The 13079-nt window shown below is 47.8% G+C and overlaps 1 protein-coding gene across 2 annotated transcripts in view; it reads left to right on the top strand.

Moving 5' to 3' along the window:
- Window positions 1-12957, top strand: part of PLCD1 (phospholipase C delta 1) — a 59645-nt gene extending 46688 nt beyond the window's left edge. For both annotated transcript variants that reach the window (XM_063324326.1, XM_063324325.1), the window contains exons 9-15: window positions 909-1076; window positions 2826-2982; window positions 3298-3414; window positions 5299-5477; window positions 6006-6138; window positions 9156-9305; window positions 9675-12957. In XM_063324326.1, the coding sequence (XP_063180396.1) occupies window positions 909-1076; window positions 2826-2982; window positions 3298-3414; window positions 5299-5477; window positions 6006-6138; window positions 9156-9305; window positions 9675-9766 (996 nt within the window). In that variant the 3' untranslated portion in view covers window positions 9767-12957. The remainder of the gene's footprint in view (window positions 1-908; window positions 1077-2825; window positions 2983-3297; window positions 3415-5298; window positions 5478-6005; window positions 6139-9155; window positions 9306-9674) is intronic.
- Window positions 12958-13079: the final 122 nt, after the last annotated feature.

The raw sequence follows: 13079 nt of genomic DNA, 5'->3' as shown, positions 1-13079 counted from the left end.
TACATCAGTGGTATGGGGGTCTGCGAGCAACCATGCGCTGATGGCCTGTTCCTTCACCTGGGGTTTTATGTGGACTTTGAAAGAGGCTGGAGAGAGTTGATTCAGCACAAGAAATGTGCTCCTTGGATTAGCTCAGCAGCCAGCTGTGTTATCTTGGCACGTGCTGCTGGTTATGATTAGTGTTGTATCATGCTAGCAGTCGCAGGAGAAGCTCTTTTCAGAAGAGGAGATATCTTTGAGAAGGGTCTGGGAACTTGTCCTTAGGTTGTCAGCTCCCTAAGGTTTCACCTGCAAAATCCCTTTACGTATTAAAATCCCATGTCTGCTATCCACAAGGCACCCTTCTAGAACTTAATGGACCTCTCTCACCATTAAAATGTCTAGTGGAGCAGAAGGCTGCAGTGATTCAGTCCCTGCATGGATCTCATGCCGTTTCCCAAGTTGTGCATGTGTTTATAACCACATGTTGCAGAGACTGGGGTAGACTAAATAACAGAGGGGCAGAAACAGTGCCACGAATACTTTCCATGAGCCCTGACCTCCAGGCTTGGCCTTGTTTGCTGGGCCCCATTCAGTTTTGGAAAAAAAAGTATATTTTTATTGCCTCTAAGAGCATGAGTGTTTAAGTCGTCTAGTTGAGGGGATGGTCAGCTCTGTATTAGAGGGGAATCAGCAGGCTATCTGGGGTATTCGAACTCATGGCTTGTGGTCTCAGAGGCTGGCCAGAGGCAGGGCAAGGCCTTAGTGGAAAAACAGACTTATTTTTACCTGTATCTATGGATAATAACCAGTGACCAATGCAACTCTGAAAGGCCCTGTTGCAGCTGAGGAGCTGTTACATCCTTTCTCCTTCAGAGCGGGAAGAACCTTTTCTTAATCACCATCTATTTTGTCTTTTCCTTGTGCAGCAATTGAAAGGGAAGATCCTTGTGAAAGGCAAGAAGCTGAGCAGGCAGGAGGACCCCACCGGAACAAATGGGAACAACAATCTGGAGGCTGAGGATGTCTCTGATGAAGACGAAGCAGCTGAAATCGAAGATGAATCAGTAAAGACCGAGATACAGCAGAAGGGGAAGGTAAATAAAAGAAGTAACTGAGTCCTGAAAAGGGGCAGACCTGGAGAGGCAGAAAAGCTATAAACAAGATCTTTGCCTATTACAGAGGCTCTGAAATCCTGCATCAGGAAATCCCATCTTGTTAGCCTATCCCATGACTTATGCTGGAATTGAAATATACTTTCAACGTGTTCCCAGCTAAGACAGTTTTCAGTGTGTTTTCAGCTACTCAGCTGGGAACACGTAAGGGCGAATTGTTGAAATTGCTGAAGCTAATGACCCTGGTCCTTGCTCAGCTTAATGATTTCTGTCCCGAGCACAAACGGGGATCGTGCAGAGCCAGCCAAGCGTGAAGGTTGGCTTCTTTCCTTAAAATGAGGCTGCAGGACCCTGCAGCTGGGACAGGCCATATAGCTTCTGTGGAAGCAGTGGAAGGACACATGTTCAGTCTTTCTCAGTCTGATTTCCAGAAATGTATTTGTCATGGGACTATCATGACTTTGTTTATTACCAGAGACTGATGCTTTTCTAGTCACATTTTGGGACATACCCGCACCCTCACCGGCCAAGTTTTTCTGACCTGGAGGAGGGAGGGAAGATCTACAGATGTATGGCGAAAGGGTGGCCAGTTACTAAAGCAGTTAGGATCACTATTTCTGGGTGGAAAAGGCTGGCCTTTACACCAGTGTTTTGCGCCCTTGTGTGAGGACATTCATTTTTCCAGACTGCAGGTCATTGTGAAGGCCACATCCCTTAAGGACCAGGTTCATAGGTGATATAAATACATTCAGTCCCACTGATGGCAAAGCTAATTGGTGTTGCCTCTGGATCTGGTCTGATCTGTGCTTCCCCTTGCTGATTTGCTCACTCTTTGAGGGTCTTATTTCTTTCTCTGAACTGTAGTCAATAATGTGTATAATTTTGAAGTCTGACATTTTCTTTCCTTGCATCTGATGGGAGCTGGTGGCTCTCACTTCACCCCTGCACCAATTAATGTGGCCGTGGAGTAGGATGTACCTACATTATGAGAACTTCCTAGTTCAAGGGGAAAAAGTCCAAGTTCTGTAGAGGCCAAAACATCCTTCCTTTCCCCTTATTTCCTGGTTTCCGTGCTTGGGACCAGGACACTATGGAAAACTCATTGCTAAGGCTCTATTGTAAAGTTTAGCAACTGGAGACAGCCATTGATGCTGAAATACAAATGCAGAGAGCAGCAGAAAGGGTATCCCACCAACAAAGATAGAATCCCTCTGTCGAACATCATGCAACAAAGGGTGCTGGGACAGCAAAGCATCTGTTGTGTGAAATCCTCTCTTAGTTCACCAATACAGGCCGATCGGGCTGGTTGCTACTGTGTTTGTAGCACTAATCACTTGCGAGTTGTGATAGCCAACCTGAAATACTCATTCACATAATAACATGCAAATAAATGTAGAAGGAGGAATGGCCCAGATGAAATTAAATCTTGGTAGTAACACTTGGGAAGTCAGTGATATCATGGGACAGACCAGGATGGACCTGAGAGGGCAGTGATGCCCTGAGAGGAGGGATTAGCACTCTCCATGCAGGGCAAGAGACATGGCAAGGGCAGTCTGCCCCTTTTCCACCCTCTCTCTGCATAGCGGTGCCACTGAGTGTTGATAGCATACATCCTTTTCATGTGAAGATGGTGGAGAAGAGAAGCCCTAGGGGTCCTAGACAAAGCGTGATTATGACTTTTGAGTGTGGCTGCAGAAACTCCCCACAAACCTCTTGCTCTCCTGCTTTTAGAGTGACACCTTGAAGCTGGCCAAGGAGCTGTCAGACACAGTTGTCTACTGCAAGAGTGTCCATTTCAATGGCTTTGAGGACCCCAGCCATCCCCGGGCATTCTACGAGATGTCATCGTTCACGGAGAGCAAAGCTCTGAAACTAGCCCAGGAGTCTGGTATGTATGTTCTGCCCTGGCAAAAGGCCATCCTCTGTCCCAGTCCCCCATAAAGGGACAGCTAGTGGTGGTTAAGCATGAGGAAAAAACACCCTGAAAGATGTCGGTTTTGATCTCTTTGGCCATGCGTGTCACTGAGAAACAGTAGGAGTAACATAACATCATAGAGGCTGTTACCAAGAAGGGCATTTTATACAGGTAGTTCACATTTAGCCAGACTCACTAGGCAGAGGAGCAATATATCCAGCAGCATCAAGAAGAGATAAAAGTGGCTCCCATCACTGAAAGGGACATTTTCTTCTTTTTTGTCTGTAGGAACCAGTTTTGTTCATCACAACATCAGGCACCTGAGCCGGATCTACCCTGCAGGCTGGAGGACAGATTCTTCCAACTACAACCCCGTTGATTTGTGGAACGTCGGCTGCCAGATTGGTGGGTGCAACTGGGAGGCTGGAGAGGGTCAACATGGGTGGGTCACCCATGGCCTAGCTATGAAGGGGCTTCAGCTGAAGTAGATGTGCGATCTCAAGCCATTTGCAGGCAGAGAGGCTCAGTGGACACTGGGAGAGATCAGCGCTTCAGACAATGCTCAGTGACTTTTCATAGACTATTTTCTGGCCCACCTCAAAACCGTGAAGAGAGTCTTTCCTGCACATGAATGTGCACGTCCCTGCAATTTCACAGGAAGATGTGTTGTTGCCATTTAACAAAGCAGGAGGGAGCCAGGAGTTACAGTGTCTTACTGTAGTGTGCTGAAATCTCTGGCAGAGACATAAATCAAACTCAGCTTTCTTGAGCCCTAGAGCAAGGCCATAACCGTAAGGGCCAAGCTGTGGCCTGAGCTGTTCCCTGTAGTCAAAGCAGCTCATCATACCTACTCCCAGGGCATGGAGGCCCCTGGTAGTATATTGATGTCTCAGAGATTTGATGAAAACAAGGGACCCAGAGCCTGTTAAGTGAATTATGTTGTAGCTTTCATCCAGGAAACCTGGTGCACTGTTAAGTGGGCAGGCTGGTGATGACGTGGCTGTCTTGGTGATGCTGGATGGTGGAAGTGTCCCAGTTATGCCTACATGGACCAGCCAGACAAGAGAATCTGCAGATGCAGGGCTCCCTGGCCCCCAGCTGTGTAGACCTACCTACATGGGCTGGATGTGGCTGTCAGCATATGAACTCGCTGGGTGCTGCCGCCCCTGTAGGGGATGGATGTACCATCCATTGGCCTGTCTCTCCAGTATTGAGTCTGGCCTCAGGAGAGTCTCTGGGAGGAAACATCAGGTCCCTCGGGGTACACTAAAGCCAGACCTACATGCCTTATGTGACCTGAATTCAGTATTTGGGCACCCAAAATAAGTTTTTTTTCAGAAGCTCCAAGTACTTGCAGCTCCCAGTATATAGTAGCTCCCAGCTATACTGCAATTATTAAAGTCTTGTTTGCAGGTGGAAAAACAGGAGAGTGCCTTAAAATGCTTTTGGGCATAAAGTATTACAGGTTATGTAGGACCCAGGACCAGGATAAGTTGCCATCTGTCCTAGAGCTGTCTTAGAAGTTGCTAAAGAGGTTGGCATCACCCTTGAGAAATCAGCGGAGTACTGAGGAGGTGCTGGGGTCCATGTGCACTCCCTGTGTGATACTATGAGACCGTTCACTGAGACTGCTTCCAGACTTGACATCAATACTTTTAAAAGGATGGTGGCAAATTGGAAAGAATACAAGAAATCTGCCTGGCATTAGGACACCAGTGAGGCTTGATCTATTTTGGGCAGGGGACAATAAAGAGATGATTTGATCACAGCTTCTGTACTCCAGCATGAGGAGTTCAGACAGCAAAGAGCTCTCTAGGCTAACCAACAAAGGCATCAATGGCCCTTGGGATGACAATTGGAAATAGGCATATCTGGGCTGGAAAGGAAGTTTTATAATGAGGCTAAGTAGTCAGAATAACAATCTGAGAAGGATTTTCTGTCTTCACTGCGGGAGATAACTCCTTCAGCATAGAAATGAATGGGTTTATCTAAAAGATGCAGTTGTCCAACCAGGTGACAGAAATTCAGTGCGGGACTCTTTTTGACCCGGTGGCAGTCAAGAGAACAACTGAGGTGACTGTAATGTCATTTCCTATCTCTAACATCTATGAATGCAAGAAATCTTCAGGAGTAGCAGACTACGAGGATCAGAGTTCATCACTGCTCTTTAAAGCATGGAAAAGCCAATGTTTATGTCCATAAAGCGCAATTTCATGTGAACAGAATTAGTATTAAAAAAGTCCCATTGATTTATCTGAAAGTGACTGAATTTATTTATTTATGTTGCAGTTGCCCTAAATTTCCAGACAGCAGGCACAGAAATGGATGTCTACCAGGGTCGGTTCCAGGACAATGGGTTTTCTGGGTATGTCTTAAAGCCGGAATTCCTCCGGGATGAGCAAACCAAATTCAATCCAAAATCCATCACAGAAGGAACATGGGGGACAAAGAAGAAGCTTCTGCTTAAAGTAAGAATAGAAGTCAGAAAATGTAGCATCCACCTTTGGGGGGGCAGGGGGGTCTAGGTCATACCTTTTCCTTCTCCTGGTCCCACCTGGGCAATGTTATCCTAACCCTATGCATTTCCAACCACTGGGGTCTCTGCTTCAGTCCTGCATGGGCGCTCATCCTCCAGGGACTTATCACATGTTTAATGTTCAGCAATAGGAGAGCTAATGACAGTATTCTCTGTCGTTACAGAAACATACAGGCAGACAGTCAAGAGTCACCACTGTTGTTTCCCAGTATCATCTGATCCCTGTGGCAACAGTTAGCAAAGTTGCCTGCCCCCTAGCTAGCTTGCTGGGCTGGAGGAATGTTCATTAGGTGCTTTGGCTTGTGACAACTTAAACTGAAGGATGTCACAACGCTGGCTCTGAAAGACCAGCACAAGCTTGTCACAACAGGTCCTGCGCTCCTGGAGAAGGAGAGGGACATTTGCCAGGGAGCCCTCTCTCCTAATGATGTCCTGACCTCTTCCTCTGTTTTCTCCACAGATCATCTCTGGTCAGCAGCTGCCCAAGGTGAACAAAAGCAAAAACTCCATTGTTGATCCTAAGGTGACAGTAGAGATCCACGGTGTCCAACAGGATAACAACAAGAAGCAGACCAAAGTCATTGAAAACAATGGTAAGAGGTTTTCTTCCATGCCGTGCTCCCATAGGGCGGTAACCCAGTTGTTTCATGTAGTGGTGTCCCTTGCCAAGACTGCTGCCCTGTGGCTGGATCTGCCCAGGTGCTGTTGGCCTAATTCAGTGCAGGGACCCTGGTTATAGACTGCTGGTGGCATGAACTAGCCCCACAGACTGATGTCCCTATGGAGAATTACTTTTCGGGGGTTCTTCCCTCTCTTTTCTCTCTAAGATGTTTGGAAACAGAAATTCCCTCCAAAACAACATCAGCCGTATGATTCGTTTTGAGGCTGGCTGCCAAATTTGTAGAGCTAGAACTTTGGAAGTGCTCTTTACCTCCGTGCAGTTGGACTTGACCTGGGATGCATGGATCACCACTAACATCTTCCCAGAGAATGCTTCTTGTGAGGCTGATTTTATCCTAAAAGTGTCGCAAACTCACAAAAGGTTGAGGTTACAAGGGACTTTGGAAATGTCTGTTCCAGCCTGTGCCCAAAGCAGGACCAACCTCAAAGTTAACTCAAGTTGCTCAGGTTATTGCCTGGATGAATTTTGAATATCTCAAAAGATGGAGATTCCCCAGTCTCTCTGGGCTCTCTCAAGTGATCCAGTCTTTGAGTGACCTCATGATAAAATAAGATATCCATATCCTTAACGAGAAATTCCCCTGTTGCAGTTTGTGCCCATTGTGCATCATGCTTTTGCTGTGCACGTGTAAGAAGAGCCTGGCTTTATCTTCTCTATAAGGAGGTAGTGGAGGATGGCAATAATAACCCCCATATCCTTCTCCAGGTTGAATAACTCGACCTCTGTCAGCCTCTTCTCATATGTAACATAGCCTGTGCAAAAGGAAAATATTTCCTGCAGCTCAGAGCCTCCTCACAAGGCAGGGACATTGCATCTGCTTGTCCTCTCCGCCAAAGTGGCACTGCTGCTAAATCAATGCATATCACAGCAATGGTACAGGTTGAGGGGTAAAAGCTGTAAGACCCGATCTCCAAAGAGCTGGGCTCAAGCCTTACCCAGCACCGACCTCAGAGATCTCACGGACATTTCACCTCCCGGTGGACCACTTCCCAACGGTCAAACATGGATGTGATTTCCCTCCACGCAGTGAAAGTCTGAATATTGTGGCCGCCTGAGTTTGCAAAGGGCAAGTTCAGCCCTCTGTCCCGTGGGAATAACAAGGCAGTAGGAGTCTGAAAAATTAGTCCTTGCCCTCCTGCTGACAAACACACAGGTACACACACACACAGGCTGCTTTTCTGCATGGAGTAAGAGCCAAATGCTAGAAAGCCAATGCATATTTTCCTCCCTGCTAACGTTTCACTTTTCCTCTTTCCTGTTTGAGTAAATCTGGCGTGGCTCCTAAAGCTCATGGCCATTTCCGTCACCTACGATAATTTTTATAATGAGTGAAAACTGTGTAGGGAATGTTTCAGACCTGCCAGACCTGTTCATCAGGTCTGCTCAGCACACCCAGCCCCACAGCTGGCCCTTGGCTAGCTGGAGCGATACTGGAGCAGTGCTGGAATGGTGCTGGAGGGAGCATTGCCCAATGGAAAAAGAATCAAACCATGAAAACATCAGTGTTGGAAAGGGGCCACTGCAGAGAGGGGGTTACATTTCATGGGCTGAGGTTTCATGTATGTGACCACGCTTCAGCAGCTCACCTGGTTTGATGTTTTACAGTTGGAGTCGATGATCTTAAGGGTCTTTTCCAACGTAAATGATTGTATGATTCTGTGTTGGTGGGACGGAAGCAGGTGCTGTGGGCACAGATCAGGTCCCAGCAGTGCAGCTGTGGAGTGTGAGAGGCTGTGGGAACCTGCTGGCTCAGAAGCTCTGAGCATCTCATATGGCTCTGAGACGGGTTGAAAATCCCCCACAGATGTCAGTACAGTGAAACCTACGGTCCTAGGGCTGATGACTTTCCCTCATGATTCCCTTCATGATTTCTGCTCCCATGGCATCAGCAACACTGTTTTTTTTCCCCAAGGATGAAGGAGGTGAGGAGCAGATGTGCGTTATCTGAACAGTCCAGTTGATTTAATCCTACTAAAGTCCAAATAAAGTTCACCAACCCAGCACAGGTATTTTGTGATGGCACTGTCCACAGGCCCATCTCAGCCCCTTCAGGGCAAGCTGAAAGATCAGGGCTTCAGCTGACCTTCTGCTGTCTTTGGGCTCCTGCTCTGCACAGGCTGGGCCAATGGCAGCAGAGTTTCAAACAGGATGTCCACTCCTCCCGTTTGTTCCTGGGGAGTGGTTTACTGAAATTGCAGAGAGCACCCGCTGTGACCAACAGAGAGAGCACTGGGCTTGCTTTTCATTCCTCGTCTGATGTGACGGTCTGGGTCTTGTTTGCTTTGTGAGTCCGGATCACGAGATCCTTATCCGTAACAGAAGTGGGGCTATTCTGGCTGTCTCAGACACTGCCCTTATATAGGGAGACAGAAACCATTTTTTTCTCCAGACTTGATGATGCTTTTTGTAATCAGGTACCTTTCTTGCAGACAGGGAAAGTGAGGCACAGAGTGGTGACAGATGGTTCCAGAAGGCTGTCACAACACAAAGGCACAGCCCTCCTCTCTGCTCCCCCCTGGTTTAGGGCTCTAAAAATTTGCAGCTGGTCCAATGGCAACCAAAGACATCTGTGTATCAGCCAACAAGAGCCTGTGGAGCAGAGCCGAGTTCACCTCCCTCCTCCTCCTTGCTGCCTTCTGGGAGCGTGGTGCTGGTCTGCAATGAGCAGCCTAAGCTGAAGGATTTATTAGTAGCAGGTAGCAAGTCAGCGTCAGAGCTGGGAACAGTGGTCTTGGCACCTCGTGAGACCGTTGGCCTGGCTCAGATTAGTTTGGCAGTCAGGCAAAGTCTCCATCCATTTGCAAGCATCTCCGACCTCCGTCCTTATCTGCCAGCATTTCTGACCTCCATCCTTGCTTGTGAGCGTCTCTCACTTTTTTTCCTGGTTTGTGAGCAGCTCTGATCTCCGTCCTTCTCTGTGTTGCCCAGGCTTTAACCCAAAATGGGATGAAGAGTTTACATTTGACATAGAGATCCCTGCACTTGCCCTGGTCCGGTTTGTGGTGGAAGACTTTGACATGTCGACCAAGAACGACTTCATTGGGCAGTACACCCTTCCCTTCACTAGTCTGAAGCAAGGTAAGGCCCTGCTTCCTGTTCCTCACAATCACTGAGCCCTCTGGGAAGCTTCCGTGATGAGCGGTCCAGACCCATCGTACCTCGGGTCAGAACAGGTCCTCTCTTGGGGCAATGATTAAGATGATAAACGGTTTATTGTGCAGCTGTTAACACTGTCTCTGGGGAAGGGGTCCCCTTGTCACCAGTTGTCTTGGGCACAACACGTTGCCAGCGCTCAAAGCCGTGCATTTCAGACCTACCTGTTCTGTGGGGTACTGGGAGGAAAACGCTCTGAGAGAGGGAGATGTGTTTGCAGGCTCTTGGCAAATGTTAGCAAATGTTTTTCCAAACAGACTAAAGGCCACTTTCCATCTGTGTCTCTGCTTCCAGGTTACCGCCACATCCATCTTCTGACCAAGAACGGAGACCCGTACTCCTCCTCCACCCTCTTTGTGTACATCGATATCCAGGACTGGGATTAGCAGCTCAGCTCTTTCAGGGCACAGTGAACCTCGTTACAGACCTAGAAGGAATTCAGCCTGCGAAGTCTGACAATGTCAGGGTCCCAACAAATCCCCAGTGCCTTCTCTGGAGCAGGACATGGTGCTCCATAGGACCCCTGATGTGAAATAGCCATCAACCTTCTCCATTCTGCATGCTGGGAACACCCTAATGCTGCCGTTGAGATTAATCCTTTTGTACCTGTTTGACCAATCCGCCTGTGGTTTTGGTTCACTTTATTTAGTGTGGTTTTTTTTAAATTCTGCTTTTAGCGAGAGGATAGGGACTCCTTTTTAGCAAAGTACAGCTCTTGGGTTGGGTTCGGTCAGATATCTGGACAAAACACCCAACAACTGCGCAAGAAAAAAATCCACCCCACCACTGAAATCAGTGGCCAGACGCCAGGTGATTTCTTGCGACTTCAGATGTCAGCCATCTTTCACCGTATGAAGTCTTAAACGGGGACGCAATTCTCCTCTTTCCTGTTACAGATTGAAAAAGAAAGCAGCACGACAAAGGCCCGTGTTATGTAACTCGACTTTCCTTTTGTATTATAATAAAAAATACATGAACACTACTCCGCCTGCGTGCCTGGCGCTCAGCCAGCTCGCTTTGCAGTCAAAGCCCGGCTCTCACCCTGTGAAGGAGAAAGAAGCTGCCGAACGGCAGGTTTCCCTCTAACCCAAAGTGAAACCCCCTCAAAGGGACCTCAGAGAACGTCTTTTGCCGATGACGGTGGAAAGGCGCTCAACTGACAGTAGGGCTCTTCTTCTTTTTTTTTTTTTTTATGTGGTAAAACTTTCTTTGTTTTGTGTTTTTATAGAAAAACGTCATTTTTTAACGCAGAGGAAGTGGTAGAGGTAGCCTAGCACAAACAGACAAGAGCGGTTTGAACAGCGACAGTATTTATGGCAAAAGGTGATCTATCTTCAAGTACAACCACAGAGTTAAGGGAATATTGTTGAAATAGAATAATATATATTTTGAAGTGCCAACTATGTTACTAACAATATGTTAGACTATTAAAAGTAAAAAAAAAAATATCTGGAAAAGTCCAATTACTTGTCACTATTTGCCTCTTTGTCTTACTTGAATGCAACACACATGAAGTTGGAGCTAGACGTGCTTAATTTCTTAAAGCTCTCAGTCTTTCTGGGGTTTTTCATGCCTGGTGGTGTAGGGGACGGGCTGCTACCAACGAGGTTAATGTCCTTTTAAGCAAATTCCGATCCACTCACTCCCCCACCTATTTTTGATTCCAAAATAACCTGGATTTAGTGATTTTTTGGTCCACTGCAAAACTGGATTTCATTTAGTCCTGCCTGGAGTTTGTCACGCTGCAGCAGTAATTGCTGGACACATTGATTTTTTCCTCTTCACTACGATATCGTGTGATGTTGTAAACCATTGCCAATTAAATGTGAATCATATCCACAACTCAAAGGCTCGTACTGAATTAACTTGAAAGAGTTCAAGTGTGGCAGAGGCCACCGAGGCAGAACAGGGTGTCCTGCAGTGACAGGGGCTGTCTCTCAACTCACCTCTGGGATGGGGCATGTTGTATCGGGAGACTCCTTTGAAGGCCAAAGCTGGAACATCCTTGATTCCAACTTGGGGACAGCCTGAGTTCGGTCCCAGCTCCCAGGATGCTCTGAGCATTTTGTTTTGAGGAGCCATGAGATAAAATGCATGAACGATGGATACCCAAGACTGCCCTGTGCCACGCAGGTACCAGCCCTCACCTGCCTGCTGTGGCCAGCACTAGAGAAGTGATGGACAGGGAGTGGGAAGCGATGTGGGGGCAGGACCACACTATCCAGGGCCAGGATGGGCTTAGATGGGCTACGCAGAAAAGCCAGGGTTTCCTCTGCCTGTTGTACACTTAAATAAAGGTAGGAAAGATCCATGGGAAGAGAGAACATCCCTCATCAGGTAGGAGAGTTGGGCAAAAACTACTGGAGCCAGGCGGGAAAGTAGCTGAGACGGAGATGGGATGGACCAGAGCATGATGGACAATGCTGCAAGATGTGTTCTCTCCCCACAGGAAGGGACATGGTCCATGCCATTATCAAGGGACCTCATCTCTGAGCAGATTGGGAAGTTCTGGAGCCCCACTCTGGGGAAAAGCTCCTGTAAAAAGAGCAGCAGAAAGAGGACATGGCTCACCGTGAAAGGGGCAACTGACACAAAAGGGAGGATGTGGGTGAGCAGCTTTCCTTCAGAAATCAGAGGCTGAGAGTAAAACCAGCTCTGCCCAGGAGGAGAGGAGAGCAGCAGCAGTTTCCAACGGGCCCAAATATCAGTGGAATTTATTATCTGCAAAATCCCATGCCCCATGCTCTGATAGTGTGTGTTGGTGAGTATCGTGGCAACAGGAATTAAAACAAGTTGTAGCAAACTGGCCTAATCTCCCTAATCCAATGGTATTTCCGCTGGTCGCCATTTGATCGCACGATGCTCGTTAGGCCCACGCTCAGGGCTGATAGGTGGCATTGCTGCATTTTGTTGAGGAGCACATACGCTTCGTTAATCCGGGAGCTGGCAGGAGCACGCCGCAGCAGGGCGACGCAAATATTGTTGCTTCCAGCAGTGGCAATAGAGGCTGAAACAGGGATAATGTGCACTGATTGTATCCAGCGTGAGCACAACAGGAGCAATCACGCAGGTAATTTGGCTGATTACTGTCGCTGCTTGACTCTTACCTTAGTCTGGGTTCAATGGGTTTTGGGCTGGACCCTCAAGCAGAAGTGGGATGAAAGGGTGGCAGGAGCATGGAGATAATGACAGGGTGGTGGTTTACGTGAAGTAACTACCAGTTCTTAAACACAAAGATCTGTCCAGAAGAACCCCATCTCCTGGAGGTCCCTGCCTCCAGCCCACCACCTGCAGCTCCTCAGCTTCATCCCCGCATCCCTGCTGCAGCAGTGGGCAGTCAGGCCAACTGCTGACTGGCCGAGTACCCACCATGGGCAATGGAGGGGCTTCAGGAGCAGGGTACGTGGGCGTGGGGAGACAAATGGTCCTGGCTATGTGGTGTTTGGGAACAGAGGGGGCCCCACCTTCTCAGTTTATTCTTTTCAAAAAATCCCAAATCCCTTTAAAGACCAGACGTTTGAAGGAGCTGTGGCCCTGCAGAGCTTTCTCTCCACTGCCGTCCTACCCCACACGCTGACCAAGGACACTTACAGTGCTGCTGCTGGCTGTTTATTTGGAATCACTGATCAGGCTGGAAATGGAGTAAAGCTGCAAAACCACATCTTCTGAGTTTTTAAATGAATATCTTCCCTCCTTTAG

Source organism: Chroicocephalus ridibundus, chromosome 2 (genome assembly GCF_963924245.1).
Source record: "Chroicocephalus ridibundus chromosome 2, bChrRid1.1, whole genome shotgun sequence".
Taxonomy (NCBI): domain Eukaryota; kingdom Metazoa; phylum Chordata; class Aves; order Charadriiformes; family Laridae; genus Chroicocephalus; species Chroicocephalus ridibundus.
Note: the sequence above shows the minus strand (reverse complement) of the source record. Positions and strands in the feature narration are given on the sequence as shown.